This window comes from Narcine bancroftii, chromosome 3 (assembly GCF_036971445.1).
Source record: "Narcine bancroftii isolate sNarBan1 chromosome 3, sNarBan1.hap1, whole genome shotgun sequence".
Taxonomy (NCBI): Eukaryota; Metazoa; Chordata; class Chondrichthyes; order Torpediniformes; family Narcinidae; genus Narcine; species Narcine bancroftii.
Genome location: NC_091471.1, coordinates 350,548,848 through 350,567,653, shown reverse-complemented (window position 1 = coordinate 350,567,653; position 18,806 = coordinate 350,548,848). Strand labels below are relative to the sequence as shown.

The 18,806-nt window shown below is 36.9% G+C and overlaps 2 protein-coding genes across 10 annotated transcripts in view; both read left to right on the top strand.

Moving 5' to 3' along the window:
* smurf2 (SMAD specific E3 ubiquitin protein ligase 2) overlaps window positions 1-18,806 on the top strand; it is a 267,194-nt gene that overhangs the window by 52,055 nt on the left and 196,333 nt on the right. Inside the window, exon 2 of one of the 9 annotated variants that reach the window (XM_069929734.1) lies at window positions 15,955-16,023. The exons of the other annotated variants lie outside the window; for them this stretch is intronic. Coding sequence (XP_069785835.1) covers window positions 15,993-16,023 — 31 coding nt within the window. The 5' untranslated portion in view covers window positions 15,955-15,992. The remainder of the gene's footprint in view (window positions 1-15,954; window positions 16,024-18,806) is intronic. 9 annotated transcript variants of the gene reach the window in all.
* LOC138756612 (cytochrome c-like) lies at window positions 7,347-7,624 on the top strand. The gene is given in 2 exon segments (XM_069923024.1): window positions 7,347-7,431; window positions 7,434-7,624. Coding segments are annotated over 2 exon segments (276 nt in total).

Below are 18,806 nucleotides of genomic sequence, written 5' to 3'. Positions count from 1 at the left end.
ATGTCATCAAGTTTGCAGGTGACACAATAGTATTTGGCCTCATCAGCAACAACAATGAGTCACACCGAAAAGAGGTAGAAAATCTCGTAATACAATGTGACAATAACAATCCAAGTCTTAAAGTGGACAAGATGAAGATGATTGTGGATTTAAGTAGGACCAGGAACAACCACCTTCCACTACACATCAACAGCTCTGTAGTAGAGAGAATGGAAAGCATCCTGTTCCTTTGAGTTCATTTAAATAGTGACCTATCGTAGACACACATCTCACTTGTAAGGAAGGTCCAACAGCAACTGAGAAGAATGAAACGGGCAAGACTATTGGCCACCATTATGTCATCCTTCTATAGGAACTCTATTGAGAGCATCCTGACCAGCTGCATCACAGTGTGGTATGGTTTCTGCAGAAAAATGGGTCTGAAATCAATCCACAGGACCACAAGAACAGCCGAGAGGATGACTGGAGTCTCCCTCCCCACCCCCACCTGATTGACGTGATCTATTGGAATCGTTGTCTGAAGAGGGCACGTTAAATCATTGAGAACCCCTTCCACTTCACACACTGCATCTTTCAGCCTCACCTGTCAAGAAAGAGATACAGGAAAATTGGAGTCAGCACCACTTGGATGAGGAACAGCTTCTTCCTATGGTCAGTAAGAATGTTGAATGAACAAAGGAACTGCTCACATTAACCATTAACTCATGTTATTAATTTATATGAATGCTTGTCCTGCATGTGTATTGTTTGTCTGTATGTGTGTCATGTCTGACTGTGTTTGCATGTTTTGCACCGAGGACTGGAAAACACTGTTTTGTCGGGTTGTCCTTGTGCAATCAGGTGACAATAAACTTGACTTGTCCTGGGGCCTGAGCCAGTTGAATGGCTTACAGTGGCAGTTAGGTCAGAACCAGAGGAAATAATGAAGTTTGAGTACTGGGCAGCATGACTGACAATGTACCCTCACCCATTAAAAACTTGAAAGTAACTTATTTAACAAATGCCCATATATAGAAAAACTTGGATGATACTTAACCACAATGCTCTCATCTGAAAGGTGTAAAAGATAATAATTAATCAAGGTATTATCTTACTAAGTGGAGGTGGACCAATTGATGCGGATTGGCGGCATCATCGCTTTCATGCTGACCATCAATTCAAGGGCACCCTAAGGCTGGGTGTTTAGTCCCCCACTATATTCCATGTCGTCCCATGACAGTGCAGCCAAATCAGCTCCAAGTTAATGTACAAATTTGCAGACGACACCAACCATGTTGGCCGTCTAACTGGAAATAATGTCAGTATGCCAGATGCCAAATGTGAGTCTAGTTAGGTGGTGCCAGAACAATATTCTTGCTCTCAACATCATCAAGATCAAGGAGCTTTTTGTTGATTTTAGGAAGGAGTGGTTGAGGTACCACATACCTGCCCACATTGATGGGATGGAGGTGGAGAATGTTAGTCCCCTCAAGTTCCTGGGTTAGGGGGGGGGGTCCGTGTTCAGAAGACCTTTTTGTTTTTTTTTTTATTTTTTATTTTTTTTATTTTTTTTTTTCACACCATAAATCACATTAGCCATGATATACACTTTTTCTTTTTCACACATATACAGTGACTTTTTCTCCTCCCAAGCCACCCCCCCACCCCCCCCTCTCATCCATTTTAGGTATACAATCTAGGTTGCATTAAACCAGTCAGACAATGTTGTCATTCAACAAAAATACACCAGAAATTCTACTGAGTCCATTCTTTTCTTTCCTTCTCCTTCCATCAACTTAGGTAATGTTTGTCCCCGGTAGGTTTTCGCTATTGTATTTAATGTAAGGCTCCCATACTTGTTCGAATATTTCAATATTATTTCTTAAACTATATGTTATTTTTTCTAATGGAATACATTTATTCATTTCTATATACCATTGTTGTATTTTCAAATTATCTTCCAATTTCCAGGTTGACATAATACATTTTTTTGCTACGGCTAGGGCTATCTTAACAAATCTTTTTTGTGCATCCTCCAAATCAATTCCAAATTCTTTGTTTTTTATGTTACTTAGGAGAAAGATCTCTGGATTCTTTGGTATATTGTTTTCTGTTATTTTATTTAATATCTGATTGAGATCATCCCAAAATTTTTCTACTCTCTCACATGTCCAGATTGCATGAATTGTTGTTCCCATTTCTTTTTTACATCGAAAACATCTATCAGATACTGTTGGGTCCCATTTATTTAACTTTTGCGGTGTAATGTATAGTCTGTGTAACCAATTATATTGTATCATACGTAGCCTCGTACTTATTGTATTTCTCATCGTTCCAGAACATAATTTCTCCCATGTTTCCTTTTTTATCTTTATATTTAAATCTTGTTCCCATTTTTGTTTAGTTTTACCATTTGTTTCCTCATTCTCCTTTTCTTGCAGTTTAATATACATATTTGTTATAAATCTTTTGATTAACATTGTATCTGTAATCACATATTCAAGGTTACTTCCCTCTGGTAAACTCAAATTGCTTCCTAATTTATCTTTCAAGTAGGATATCAGTTGGTAATATGCCAGCGCTGTATCTCCAGTTATATTGTACTTATCTCTCATTTGTTCAAAGGATAAGAATCTACTTCCTGAAAAACAATTTTCTATTCTTTTAATCCCTTTTGAAGCACATTGATGCAACCATGCAAAAGACACACCAATGTCTCTACTATTTGAGGAGATTCGGTATCTCGTGGGATAAATAAATAAATTTAAACATGCAGCACGGTAACTGGCCCTTTTGGCCCTTGAGCCCATGCTGCCCAAATACACCCAATTGACCTGGAACCCCATGCATTTTGAAGGGTGGGAGGAAACCGGAGGTCCCAGGGTAAACGCATGTGCAAACTCCTTACAGTGCCGGATTCTAACCCCATTAGCTGGCACTGTAACAGTGTTGTGCTAACTGCTACACTAACGTGCTGCCCTGACGCTAACCTTGCCGCCTCTCTATCATACTGAACCTCCACAGATGCACTGTGGAAAGTATCCTGACTGGCTGCATAATAGCCTGGTTTGACAATTCAAAGGCCTAGGAATGCAAAAGGTAGCAAACATAGTGAGATCCATCACAGGCTCTGACCTTCCATCCATTGCAGACATCTATGTGAGATGCTGCCTCAAGAAAGTAGCCACCATTGTGAAGGATCCCCATTGTCATGGTCACAACCTCTTCCCACTACTGCCTTCAGGCAGAAGATACGGAAGCCTGAAGACCAGCACCTCTAGGTTCAAGAACAGTTTCTTACCAACAGCTATTAGATTCTTGAACCTCCATTTATTGCAATAATCATGGATTGCTCCAAGAGTATAAAAGGACTGTCTGCACGAAAGCAATACTTTTTTAACACTAGGATACTATAAATATCTTGTGCATTTATTTTCCTTTTTATTTAATAAAGATTTCAATGTATATGTACATTGTACAATATATGTGACAATCAACTTATCTTTATAATATACTCTTAATTTGTCAGATCACATGTACTTTACTGATCATTTCTAAGGTATGACAACATAGTGGTTAACGGGACCAGTATCCAGAGGCCTACTGAGTTATTGACAAATGGTAGATCCATGAAACAACTGGGAAGGAAATGGAGTTGAACAGAAAAATTTCCAGATGCTGAGGAAGGAAATGTCATTTTTTAGCAAGGCTAACCAATAGGTTAGCACTCCTAATCCATAGGTAACATCCTGGGCAATTAGGATTGACAGATGTGGGCCTTGCCAATTATATCCATTTTTCATTAATAAATAAATAAATATTACACCTCATATTTACTTTTTTTTGGCCAGGTCTGAAGCTAACCTTGTAGCTAAATATCTTGTTCTAAGAATCATCTTCGTTAATTTTTCTGCATATTTTTGAGGTCCTTCAAATCCTTCATTTTACCCATTAGACATGGAGAACTTTGAATAGAACTGCCTTGTTTTCAGTTTTTTAGACTGTTTGGATCATTGCAGACTGTTTGGTTTTGTCTGTCTGAACTACCATTCCACCACATATCTGTGTATATTATAAACCAGAATGTTGATGCAAAATTATTTCAATTGAAAGGGCAGTAGTATCTGCAAGATCCTATTAGGAATATTTGCAAATGTTACATCATTTATTGGCAATTGTATTTTCATTTAATTTTAAACACATTTATAATGCAAGCCAAATCTGTCAAAATAAGATGTTGTGAAGTTATTTGAGAGAAGATTAAAAAGCAAAAATTGAGCTCCCCTCCCCTGCCTCACCAATTATGGCCGTTTTTCAAAATCAACATTTGTGGTGGTGTTCTGGTTTTTACATTTTCAGCAACTGATTCGTGTCTGTAAACCTTAAATGACAACACTTGCTCTTTCTTTTTCTGGAATTAATGATAAACTTGTTGCTTTTATTGACTTGTTGAGTATTTATCCTTGGAATAACTTTGTAATCAGACTTCATTTTCTCATGAACATCAGCCAAAAATACAAAAGAAATCAAATCGCGTTATTGCCAAAATCCAAGTTTTAAGCGTTGATTCGAGAAAGCAGTGTTTGTTTTTATTAGATGACAGTATCTTATTAAAGTACTCCTGTTATTCCTAATGTCTGATATCTTATTCAACTATATATCAGCAAAATAGTGTACTTCTTAAACACTCAATTCCATGCATATTTGCTATGGTTTATTTTCAATGTATTCTTTTAACATCTTGTATCACAAAAAGCTTTTGCTTGTGCTATTGCTCCTTGGACTTATTATTGAAGTATAATGGTGGACAAAATGTTATGATTCTTTGCAGGTTGCTTGTCTGAAAATATTGCTAAACTTGAGGTGCATTATTTGTATTAAAATATGTTTAAATTTCAGCAGAGGTGGGGGGGCATCACATGATGTGATAGTCAGGAAGTGAAAATTTGACTCCTGGGAATTAATTTAGAAAGTGCTAAATAAGCAAAATACAGGTACACGATCCTTTATCCGGAACCCTTGGGGAACAGTGTGTTCCGAATTTCGGATTTTTCCAGATTTCCCCCTTCCAGTCACCTGGCCGCCTCCCCCAACCTTCGGACGTCTCCCCTGACCGCCAGTCCCTCGGCTGTCTCCCCCAACCGCGGCCGCCCGGACGCCTCCCCCGACCGCCAGTCCCTTGGCCACCCAGCAGTCTCCCCCGACCACAGGTCCCCACTTGCTTGATTTTGGAGCTTTCCAGATTTTAGATGTCCGGATAAAGGATCGTGTACCTGTACTTTAAACCAAAACTATTAAAAACTGCTCAAGAACTACCTTACAATGATCTAAAATTGTCACCTAAGAAAGGAAGGAACATTGTTGGCCTGTTGGGAACACAAGAACATTGACAAGAGAAAGAAACAAGGCCTACCATTTCAATGGATGTGGGAGTTGAGGTAAGAGCTCATCCCTGGGTGAGTCTGCTCCCTATGGGGGCCGTTAGATGTTCCACAGTGGCATCATAGCCACTTCTCCAGGGTGATGGCGTCAAAGAAGAAGATGCCGAAATGCGCATGTGTGGGAAGACACACAGACGCAGATCAAAAGAATTCCAAGATGTCACTGGTGCCAGCAACGTCTTCGCTGGCTCCAACGTTTCAACTTTTAGAACAAGAGGAAGTCTACTTTTATGAATCACAGGCCAGTGTTGAAGATGAAGAGGAGGAAGAGGACCAGGAAGAAATAAAGCAAGTAAAAGTTTCCAAAGACAAAGGTAGGAAACTTACAATGCCAGAGCAAGAAGATTGTACAAATGCTAAACTATTAAAATAACAGAGAGATGAGAGCAGACATGAAAAAATTAAACAAATGAAGAAATACTTTTTGCTATTGTACATAAAATGCAAAATAAATGGGATAGTGTGGATGAAAGTTAAAACTGTAGAAACTGGTATGGAGAGATACAGGACAGATTGGTGAAAATGGAAGATGTGGGTTACTGAAAATAAGCAACTTTGGGGAAAGATTGACTTACTAGAAAACTTTAGTAGAAGAAATAATAGTAAAATTGTTGGCCTTAAGGAAGGTGAAGAAGATGATGATCCGATAATATTTTTCCAACAATGGATTCTAGAGACCAGATAAATTTGAAAAAATTATTGAAATTGAAAGGGCACACAGAGCTTTGAGACCTCGGCCCCCACCAGATGAGAAACCAAGATCTATATTGATAAAATGTCTTTGTTATCAAGATATTGAAAAAATATTAGCACTAGCGGCTCAAGGAGCTAGGGCAAGATATTTTTCTATCCTGATAGAAGTCTGGAATTGCTGAAGAAAAGAATTTAACACGTTGAGACATGCCTTATAGCAAAAAAGTTACAAATTTGTCTGTCAACCTGCCACTGAAGATTTTCTTGCAAGGAGGATCATGTCCACGCAGAGGAATTTTTGGACATATTGCCAGCTGATTAGCAAGAGATTTTGAAAATGGTCTGATTAATAAAGAGTGAATTTTCAATTTTCTGTAAACAGAAGATTGATATATGGTAGATATCCTGAGGGTGGGGAGGGGGGTGGGGGGGGGGGGAAGGTGTTAGAGGTGATATGGACTGACTACTAATAAGTCATGTGAATATTTGTGGCAGATGCTGCAACCCATAAAATGGAGGAGGGTTACATTGTGTATTATTTAAGCAACATTAATAGGGTTTTTTATTTTTTATTTTTTTAATATTGTAACTGCTATAAATGTAAATTGACTATGAGGATAACAAATATTCAAATTCTCGAGGAGATGCAAGGAGAGAGGTGAAGAGGAAATATCAGTAGATATGGATTAAATTAAAATCAACGAGTAACATACTGAGCTTTTTAAGTTTTAATGTTAACAGGCTAAACCAACATGTGAATAGGAAAAGAATACTGACATACTTTTTAAAAAAAAAAGAGAATAGATATAGATTTTTACAAGCGACTTATTTAATTGAAACAGCGTCAGAAATTTAAAAGAGATTAGGTGGGGTATGTCACAGCTTCTTCATTCAATTCAAAAGCAATGGGGTGGCAATCTTGTAAAGAAGACCTTTGGGATAAGAGACAGAATGTAGTTTTGGACACTTATGAACATATATGTGCCAAATATGGATGATGAAAAATTTGTACAAGAAACATTTCTGAATTTGGCAGAATCGCATCAGAATATATTAATAGGTAGGGATCTTAATTTTTGTTTAGAGCCAGTTTTAAATTAGAGCAATAACAAGGGCAAAAGCAGCAAAAGCCACCTTGGCATTAATAAAATATTTGATCCTTGGAGTGGGGTTGCAGTATTGTGTGAGTCGTCAATGTGGCGTGGATGACCTTGAGCAGCGTGAAACAATAGAATGGGTGATGTAGAAAAGGGCAAGAAGATCTTTGTTCAGAAGTTTGCGCAATGTCACACAGTTGTGAGTGGAGGCAAACACAAGACTAGGCTCCTGGATTTTCTTACACTGAAGCAAACAAAAATAAAGGTATCACCTGGAGTGAAGATACACTTAGAGTTTATCTGGAGGATCCAAAGAAATATATCCCAGGAACAAAAATGATCTTTGCGGGTCTCAAGAAGAAGAATGAACGCGAAAACTTGATAGCTTACCTTAAATCTGCCACAACAAATTAACTGGCAGCCACAGTATCTGCTGCCTTATTTATTAATGGGTAGATTTGTCTGCTGATTGAACAACCTGGAAAAGGTGTTGCAGTCAACTTCTTAACTTGTTTTTTTTAAAACCATGTTCTGTGCAAAGCATTTGCAACTACCCTGTAATGCTGATGTTCAGTTTTAACTAATTGTAAATCACCAATGAATCATTCTGTTTAGACAATAAAAGGGATGATCAATCAAAGAAAAATAAAAGACTTGAATTTAATAGACATGTGGAGAAGAATCCACCCAAGAGGGAGAGATTATTCTTTTTATTCAAATAGACATGATTCCTATGTGAGGATAGATTTATTTTTAATATCAACTCATCTCTAAGGTAGAATTAACCAAGTTGATTACAAAGCAAGAATCTTATTGGTTCATTGTCAGATTAAGAAGAATCAATTTATTGATGGAGATTTAACTCATTGTTATTTAAAAAGGCCAGATTTTTCTCAGAAGGAAAATTCAAATCTTTTCCAAGATAAATTCTAATTCTGTTAATAATAAATTTATGATGAAGAGGACAAATTATAAATTTGAATTTTGTCATGTGTATTTTATTAAATAATCTTCCTAGACTATCTGTGGAATGTCTTTCTTTAACAAATCCTGCTAGATCTGATTTTTGGTAAATATTATCCTAACCTATTAGTCAACGCTTTTGCTAGTATCTTGTAATCTCCATTGGTCTCTATGACAAAGTTTTTAATGTGTCCCTTTTTTTGGCAACACTGTAATAATCGTGGTTGAGAATGATTCTGGGGGAGGGTCTGCGTTTCCACTGCTTGGTGCAGAACATCCATTAACAGGATGTAATAGTTCTTTAAATTGTCTGTAAAACTCAGGTGGGAATCCATCGTTCCCCAGGCCTTTCAAGCCTACACTGCCATTCAATATGATCATGGTTGACCAGTACCCGGTTCCTACCTTCTCCCCATACCCCTTGATCCCCTTAGCCATAAGGGCCAAATCTAACCTACTCTTAAATACTGACAAGGAACTGGCCTCAACTACCTTTCTTGCCTTTGAACCAAAGGAAGAAGAAATTATTTCTCTTATCCATCCTCTTTTTAATTTATTATGTGCCATTTTGGTAAAGATGTGTTTCCTGCAAAAAAGATTATATCCGCTTTTAATTAAGTATGCCAAGACCCTTTTTACCGATCCATTTATCCTATTAATAGTAAGACTAATAAACTTTGGTGTTTTATCTATACCATTTTTCAAACAAATATTGTATAACAGTAGAATCGCTTTTTTCAAAAAATACTGTAAAATTTAATTTTCCTTTTAAGAAGCATACATATTTCCCCTTTAATAAACGCACGCACGCACGCACGCACACACAATGATCTTTCTTTTAGTAGTAAAAACAAGACAGTTCAGTAATACTAAATATAAATGAAAAATAAGATAAGGCTTTCAGTTAGTCCCGTTTAAAAAAATTTTTTTTTTTTTTTTCAATCTTCTCAACTGGCGACTAATCTTTTCATAACTAGCACTTCTCTGTTCTTGAAAATTTGTTGATGACCTTCTGAGACACCCACCCTAAGCATTGCTTGGTAAGTCATTGAATATTTAAAGTTTGGCCAAGGTATTGCTAAAGTCCTGAAAAAAACATTACTTTTGTCCACCATTGTTACTTTTTATGAATATTCATAAACTGCTCCCAAGATCGCATCCCTCTCCCGGTAACATAAAAGTCTTTAGCGGGACGGGTTGTTGTTGCTGTTCATCGGTTCTTCTGGGTCAGAGGGTCCAGTGAGTCCTTTCAATTTGCAGCTTTGTATTTAACTTGTTTTGTGGGATCCAATTCCAGGTCTTTCCCCTTGATTTCTTCTCTCATTCCAATGATTCTTACATTGTTATGTCTACTGAAATATTCCAATTCCATATGGTCGATCTTGTCCATCAATCCTTTTCCGTCTGTTTCATGTTTTTGCCTTTTCTTCTAGAGCCTTTAGCCTGTCTTTTGTTTTGTCCAGCTCAACCTCCACTTGAGTCATTTGTTCCATTAAATTTCCACAATTTCTCTAATTTCTGATATATTTTTTGATATGTCTCTTATTACTGATTCAACACTTGTGAAACAGGAGCACAAAGTTTCCATCTTGTTCAGGATGGTGGCTATAAATGCGGCTGACCCCCACCCCCCAGCTATGCTGTGTTTAGCTGGTCCCAAGGCCCCTCCTGGGCTGCTCCTCATCAGGCTTTCACTCGATTGAATTGTGCAAATATTTTAAGATGGGCACTTTTTGATCTGATTGGATCTGATTTGCTCATCTCTCTTCATCTTCATCTCGAGCAAGAAGCTTGAACAAAGACTTTGTGTATAAATGTTTGGCAGCTACATTTGCCACCTCTTCCTTTCCCTTCTCAGCAAATGAGGCATTTTTTTGAGGATTTATTACTTCCCATTCAACCCTCGCTCTGAGATCTCATCTTCAAGTTCATATAGACCTCGAAAACCATTATTACAATCAAAATGGAAAATTGTGGCAATTCATTATTTGTTTAGTAATATGAAAAATGCTTTATTTTTCTTGATGAAACTATAAAATGATTGTGTTTTACAATGTTTTGAGATGTATGATTAAAGTGGTTCACCAGGGATTTTTGCCAATAGAAATGCATAACTATGCCATAAGCAATTTACTCAGTACAAAATGTTGTAAATTTTGCATTTGTCAAAACTCTGTTATGATATACCCTTCTATTCCTCATTGGGATTTAACTACTAGAGAGACTATAATGGCAGAACAAAATTTTACAAACACCAAGTTTACAAAGTTCAAACAAAGCAAACTATGAATGTAATTACATATAACAGCAGGATATGCAGAGCTGGGACCCGTGCCTAGTCTACAATCTAAAATTCAGACTCGGGCTGTTTAGATATAACATCTTTTTTAAGCAAAGGATCAGAAGCATGTTTAAGATTGGAAGAGTGGAGGTGAAGTAATGGCTCTCCAATAACATGAAAGTACAGGTGACCCTCTCCCCTCTCCCCACTCCTTCACCTTCTTCCCCATGTTACAGTTGTTTGGGTCATGGAAATTCATCATTCAGGAATTCATAAAGCATTGAGATGCAGAATAAAATTGGCCTTTTGAAATTTATGAGGGGAGTACAATGTTGAGAAGTGTTCTGTTCTACATTTTGGCAGTGAAAATAAACAGGGAGAGTACTATTTGGAGGTGCGGAGAGACCTGGGCATCCTTATGCAGAGTAATCTAAAAGTTAATGCCTAAGTGGGATTGGTAGTGAAGAAGGCTAATGCTATGCGAGCATTTATTTCAAGAGGTATAGTGTATAAGAGTAGAGAGGTGTTAATGAGACTCTATGGGGCACTGATGAGACCCCATCTAGAGTACTGTGTACAGCTTTGGGCCCCCTGTCTTAGAAAAGATGTGATGTTGCTGGATAGGGTGCGGAGCAGATTTATTAGGATGATTCCTGGAATGCAGGGGCTGGCATATGAGGAGCGTTTGACAGCTCTTGGGTTGTATTTGTTGGAGTGTAGGAGAATGAGAGGGGATCTCATGGAGACCTTTCGAATATTGAAAGGTTTGATAGAGTGAATAAGGATAAGATGTTTTCCTTGATGGGTGAATTGAGGACAATGGGTCATAGTCTTAAAATTAGAAATTGTCCAATTAGAGGAGAAAGGAAGAAGAACTTCTTTAGTAAGAGGGTCATGGATCTGACTGCCGCACAAAGCAGTGGAGGCCAGATCACTGGGAGGATTTAAACAGGAAATAGATAAGTATGTCATTATTAAGGGTATCAAGGATAGATAAGTATGTCATTATTAAGGGTATCAAGGGATATGGGGAAAAGGCTGGAAATTGAAACTAGATGTGAGCATAATTCAGGTTAGTGTAGAGTCACGGAACAGACTCGATGGGCCTAATGGCCTGCTTCTGCTCCTTTAACTTGTGTAATTTATTCAAATTTCTCTGCAGGTAATTTGGCTTTGCCTAATTGAAAATCACAATACGGGTCAAGCACTCCTTATCTGAAGATCCCAAACTGAAAGGATCCAAAAACCAAATTTATTTTTAGTGATGACACGACATCACAAGTGGGGGATAGGTATTCAAACCTAACTTGCCCGTGTGGGGCTCTGACGCTCTGCTGGCGCCAGTTTGATTACAATAACAGTAAAAGAAAAGAAATCTTTCTGGCCGGGAAGATGCCAAACAGAGCTGGGACAAGTCTTCTGGTGCAGCCATAATCGGCTACAGTGACTCCATTCTCAGCATCGGATGTGGTGTCGTCCTCATCAAAGAGGTTACCTCGGGCTCCCCCGGCAGGAGTGGGAACCATAATCGGGAGATGTCGGGGACTGGTGGTGGCAGTGGCGGGGAGGTGTCAGGACTGGCGGCGGTATTGGGGAGGTGGTGGTCTTTTGTAAGCAGATTTTTTTTGGTATGTACTAAACATTATTTCCTGTGAATTTTCTACTTGTGGCATCATGTCGGCACTCAAAATGCTGGACATTGTTGTTGCTGTTTAACTTCTGATACAGGTATTCTGCTGATGCTACTGTGCTGCTTTGTTCCTTTGTTTCAAAATCCAAAAAAAATAGAAAAACTGGTCCCAAGCATTTCAGATAAGGGGTACTTGATCTGTACAGACTGATTTCTCGGAGCATAAGCAACCCCTTATTAACGTTGTGGGAAGATGTGGAGTTGGGGGATGGGGTGGGGAGAAGGGAGAGCTTGTATAAAACTGATTCATTTTGCTTTTGGGAGTTAGTCTTTTGGTCATACAAAAAGTTAATTGAAATCTTTTGCTTTCTATTTGCAGTTTTCCCCATTAATAATTTTTATGCCATATGGTTAGCTATCTACATATAACATTTTAAGCATTACTTTTGTTTGAAATGTTTACAGTCCATTTGTGAATATAATAGATCAATTATAGGTTAAAAGTCTTTGAAAATATCACTTTGAACTATTACATTTAATTCCAAAATAAACTACCGGAATATGTGCTTCTGCAATATTTTCAAAATTAAAGTTGCTTCTTGACCCACTCTAAATTAATGGAATTGGATGTAAAGCTTTTAGAAAAATGTCTCATGGACTTTGTACTAATTTGTTGTAATTGAATATATTTAACATTTCAAACCTTTTGCAAAATTATCATCTCTTCTTGACTACCTATCAGATGTGAGTCCCAATAGGATAGCCTTATTTTGTCTGGTAAACAGGACAAGGTCTAGTCTGAGCAGTTGGCAACAATAGCAATGCACAAAGTCAGGTGTAGGAATTTGCACATCCATTACAAAAGGAAGATCTGCAGTAGACAGCCTTTGGAGGCTGAATTGTTGCCAAATGGGAAATGAATCACCGTCTCTGAATGGGATGAGTGCAATGCAAGAGCAGTTCAAAATTCCAAGTATTTTGGCTCTGATACCATTAAAAATGATTAATAGTTTGTCATACTTTTAGAGAAGGGATGGATTGGTTTATTTTACAATTTTAGGAACTTGTATTCTGTGTGTAGATCATGTCTGCTGTGCCATATTTTGCTTCTTAATTGATCTTACAAGAAAGAATTTTCTGGTTGTACGAGGTTTAGTGGTATGATCTTTGCAGCAGAGCATGTGAAAGCATACTTGGCAAGAATTGCATTTTACTTGTGCGGATCCTAGGTTTGACCTTGTTTAGAAGTCCGGTTATGCGGACTTGCTGTGTCCTACTTGACAATGGGGTTCTTTCTTTCAAAGCATTTGGAAAATGCATTGTGTTTCATTGCAGTCCACCGTGACACCTACCTGTTTAGTAGGTGGGAAGTACCATGACGTGTGTTGTAACTTCAGATTAAATCTAACTGGAATACTTGGCAATTCTATGCAAGATAGGAAGGAAGGGATATCTTAGGTTCTGCTCAAAGGAAGTGTAGTGACTGCTTAAATGAAGGCAATAGTGGCAACTCAAATTTATGTCCAATTTGTTGAATAGTGAAATTTGGTTAGAACAATTATTATTTGAAGTAATAAATATATAAACACCAAAGAACATCATTTATCTCCAGTCTCTTCCTTTTTTCCTTTTGAATATATCAGAATGCATGGAGAATTAATCACAAGATCATTTTGATGCCTCTGACATTGGAATTGGTAGCTGAAATGAGCCAAATGAGAAGATTCCAAAAAATAAAATCTAAAATAAAACAAATGCTTGAAAAATTAGGAGTTGGGAGTTTTTGGGAATGGAACAACAAACAAAAGAGGATTCTGGTGTTTTGTAATGTGTGTAGCACCAGCTAAAGAAGATAATAGTTGCTTTGGTAAGGTGGTCAGTGTGCAGGGGATGTTTTCACTGTAGCTGATGAGAATGGTGAATGGCCACTGATGAAAAACAGCTGGGATGTATAGGTATTATTTTTAAATAATAGGCCAAGAACCTGTTCGGTGCAGAACAAGTACAAGATCTGAGAACAATGTGGACATGGTGAGGAATGGAGAGTTAGTACTGATTTGGGAAAGGAAGGTAACAGAAGAAGGAATGGCTCAGTTCCATTTTAAATCAAATGGAGAAACAGAATCTGCTGAGGTTGAAGAACAAAAAAAGCTGTCAGGTGTATGATATGCTTTGAAGTTGAGGTTGCTGGGACAAGCTTTGACTGCATACTTGTATGCCCTAGTGATTTAAGCGCTCATCTAGATGCTGCGTAAATGAATATCTTCATCCACCATCTCCCTGGGCAGTGTTTCATGATTCACCTGGATGCAAAAATAAATCCTTGGATCACCCTTAAACTTTTCATTTTTTTTAACATAACCTCTGCCTCCAGTTTTGGGTAGTGTTGCTATGAGGACAATTTTTTTCTACTATCTATGCTCATAACTATCTACCTTTTTATAGGACTTTCCTCAACCACATCTGCTCCAAGAAAACAAACTGAGCCTATTCTGGAGCTCAAAAAACAATGCTAGAGAAGCTCCACAGGCCAAGCAGCATCTGTGGAGATCAAGTGATAGAACATATTTTGACTCAATACCTCTTAATGTAAATTTGCAATTTGCTTTTTGCTCATGATTACAGAATCTGAAGTCTTTTGTATTCCAACCTGTTCTGTTTTTTCTTGTAACTGTAAAGATCCATCCCATGATATTCTCATGAATCTTCCCTACACATTAGCGCAATAGCATCTTTTCGACACACAGCAACCCTGTGAACGGTGCAATAGCTCATGAAGTAAAATATGTGGAATGTTGCCTCCTTCATCTTGTCCGCCTGTGTTTCAAGTTCACCAAGGTCCCTCTGTTCTCCAAAACTCCTTGGGGCCATACCATTCATTGTGTACATCCTATCTTTATTAATTCTGTCATTACCTTGCCCTTATTGAGTGTGAGGTGATGAACATTATGAGAAATGCATTTGATTTAATATTTACAAACATTTTTAGTGCTTCTCTATAGGAAATTATCTCCTTATTTTTCCTCACTTCTGGGCACCCTCTTGCAATTTTAGTTGTGATTGGTTGTCTTTTATTCCCCATTTCTAATTAGCATTGGTAAGCACATATTTTATCTTCCCAGATCTGTGTTTCTGTGAAATTAGCAATAAGCGTACTTAAGTCTTTGTCTTCATTTTCCACTTATTCTGTTATGTATGAGAAAATATGAACTAAGTTATACATATGTATTGTGTGGAAAGCACTGAATAAGTGTGTACTTTTTCTGCATGCTGTGCTGTGACCTAAATTAAAATAACTGAACAAATTTGGAGATTTTTATATTGTCAATTATTTTATATTTTGAAATTTTTGTTTTCTTGGTTAAGTGTGCTTCATTAATATTGCTTTGGAATGCTATTCAAATGAATATTATGTACAGATGAACATGAATTGTGGATATTGGGAGTCTGACATTGTGTAAAAGTTTTTGTGTAATATTCAGAAGATAGAATTGTATATTTCCTCTGTTCAGACCATCTGAGCCCTGTTATCCAGGCCAGAAGTTGACTATTTAATACAAGCTGCCTCGTCTTTCTAGCTTGCTAAACTTTTGGAATAACTGTGCTTCAACATTTATTGTGTAAGTTATATAGATATTTTTCTAATGTGTCAAAATAGCCTGATATCAAAGATGATTCTGTGATGGGATAAGGCTGTTTATAAATAAAGGAGATGAAAATCGATCCAGGATGCATAAGATTCTTTTCCTTTGTAAGATGGGTGTACATTTAAATTGTTGATGCACATTTGAGTTTCCATACAAGGAATATGATTCCATAGATTTATTATTGAAGGATTTCCTTTTTAATCTTGTTTTTAATTCCTCTTAGCTTAATGGAATTGGATCAATTGATATTTTCTAAGCAAGATGATGGTGGGAAACCTGCTTATCAATCTTGGTTAGTGCTATCTTTTAATTGAATACCAAAAGATATGTGCAGATTGACAGTGGGAAAACTTGCTTGATTCTTCTGTTGATTTGTCCTTTTGCCTTATTTCATTTTTCATTTGGTAAATTTTTGAGGATTTGTACATATCTGATTCTTGATACTCTAGTGGCTGATAGGTATTTCAAAATGATTGTCACAGCCATTGTTTTTCATTGATAACTGTGTAAAGCTACTTGAAATTATCTTTGTCATTGGACTTGAGTTTGAAAAATACTTTCTGTAATGAGGAATGGATTGGTTAAAACCCTTATGGAAGTTAATTTTAAAAAAATCATAAATGTTGTGAAAAGTGAATGAGCTGAATACAATTATTTTGGGATGTGAGCATGGACAGCAGGGCAATGCACAAACCAGGTCATGGATTGAAGTCTGAAAATGGTGGGGTAGAGTGCAACACACAAATGTTTTGGAGAAACTTGGCAGGTCACGCAGCATCCATAGGAAATAAAAGATAACCAACATTTTGGGCCACGACCCTTAGTTGTGTACCTGCAGTACACTATGCTTACAGACCTCCATTACACACTCTGATCCCTGCCATAAGTCAATTCTACATCCAATTGGCCAGCTCATCTTGGATCCCATGAGGTCTGACTTTCCGGACCAGCCTACCATGTAGGCCTTGCTAACATTATGTGGGCAATGCTCTACTTTCATCAATCTTCTTGGTTACTTCTTGGAAGGGGTGGGGGGGGGGGTGGCGGCGGGAGAGGAGATTCAAAGTTGAGACACCACTTCCCATGCACAAAACCATGCTAACCATCCTTAATAAGTCCTTGCATTTCCAAATGCATACAAATTTTGTGTCTTGAATCCCCTCCAGTAATTTAGTGAGGGATCTTGTTATCCAATTGCCTGATGACTATTTAAGTGATTAAATACACACGTTTGACATGAGTGTGTTTAGACAACAATGTTGGAAAAATCGGAAAAATTTAACATAATTACTCACCTTGTGGTTGTTTATACTGCACGCCTCAAGTTCCTGTGTGCATTAATCCTGGTGCTTTTAAGTGGAGCAATGTGACCTGAGTCATCAGCTGGATATTGAGTTCATGATGTGAACTGTGATTTTACACTGCAGGCTTCCCACAAAAAGTAGTAGGGGTCCTTCAGGATAAATCATGGTGCAGGAATTGACTAAAAATTCCTGCACTTTCCATTTTATCTGCTAATGTAATGGCAACTTTTATTGATTGTGCCATTATATGCCTGCAGTCTAAAAACCCTAATTGGGTCTAAACTAAAAAAAAAACAGGCTGGGTGCTAAAGGTGTGATAATGATTTTACATTAAGTAGAAAGTCTTTGAGGTATTCTGAATAGGTGATATGCTAGACATCTGACAGATAAAAGGCATGAGGTTTGAACTGGATGTAGACGTTTCATTAAATCTTTCACAGATTGTAAAATAATTTGAGATCAAGAAAGCTGCTTATTTCCCTCTAATTTATGCATTTAAGTTTTCCTTCACCCGCATGCCTTTTTCCAAAACTCCTACCCAATTGCATCATCCAGTTTCTTCAGTAATTCTAGTAATTTTGTGACCATTATAGCTTGAAAATTTCTATCTATTGATCCTGAATGGCTCATTTACTCACTGAAGTCAAGTTTAGTGTCATCCATAACTTAGTGTACAGATTGCAATGTTTTCAAGACTCTTCAGATATTGAGCTTCATTGATTCATATGTTTTGGAAGTGAACATATTTTCCAAACTTTATCAATGATTTTTAAGTTCAAAATAGAACCATGTCCTTTAATTGGTTTGTTTAGTTTTTCTTCAGAACCGGAAATACCTTTAAGTGCATTCCAAGAGTAAGTTTTAGCTTTTATCATGTTGATAGCCAAACAATCAATTTTAATTAAATGGAAAGATTATTCTTCACTTACTAATACGCAATGGTTACGTGATGTTAAGTCCTATTTAAGTGTGGAGAAAATTAGATACAACATTAGATAGAAAGTTTCAATTTGACAAGATGTGGGGCCCATGATCAGTTGGAAGATTTAAAAAGTCTGGATGCTCCGGAAATTCTCTGTCTAGTGTCTGAAGGTCAATATTCAGTCTGTATCTTCACAATTTTTACAAGTCAACCTTGATTAGAAGGAGGGGTTAAATTAGATTTAGTTTTAGTTTTTTTTTTGTATTTTTTAATCTTTAGATTTACTTATTAAATATGGGTTTAAATATAGTTGTCATTCGATCATATTAAATAAGACCGAATTTACCCTTTGTTTAGATAAAGGGATTGTTTAATTTAGCCTTATTTATTTTCTATCCAGAACTATTTTGGAATATATCAGGAGAAAGAGATAGACAGTTGATTACCATATTGATAGAATTTAATGTTTTAAAGAAATATTGTTAAATAAACATATGGATAGATTTTTGATTTGCATTTATATTTAATTTGTGATATGCATATGATATGACCTGTTGTTTGTTATATTAGAAGATGTAGGATTTATATGTTAAACTGAATAATTTTTTTTTTTAAAAAGTAAAGATATTTGAAAATTTAATTGTGGCGATTTGGAACAATAGGAACTATTGCATGGAGTCTCCCAAAATTTGATTGCCTTGCTAAATAGGTATGAAAGATCTTGTAGAATCATTGAGCAACAACGAAGAAAGTAATCTCTTTTTTTGCCAACATTAATTTCTTGACCAGTTTAGCTGATAATTAATCTTTTTTGTTGTGTTTTACTGAGTATACATGCCTCAGTAGTGA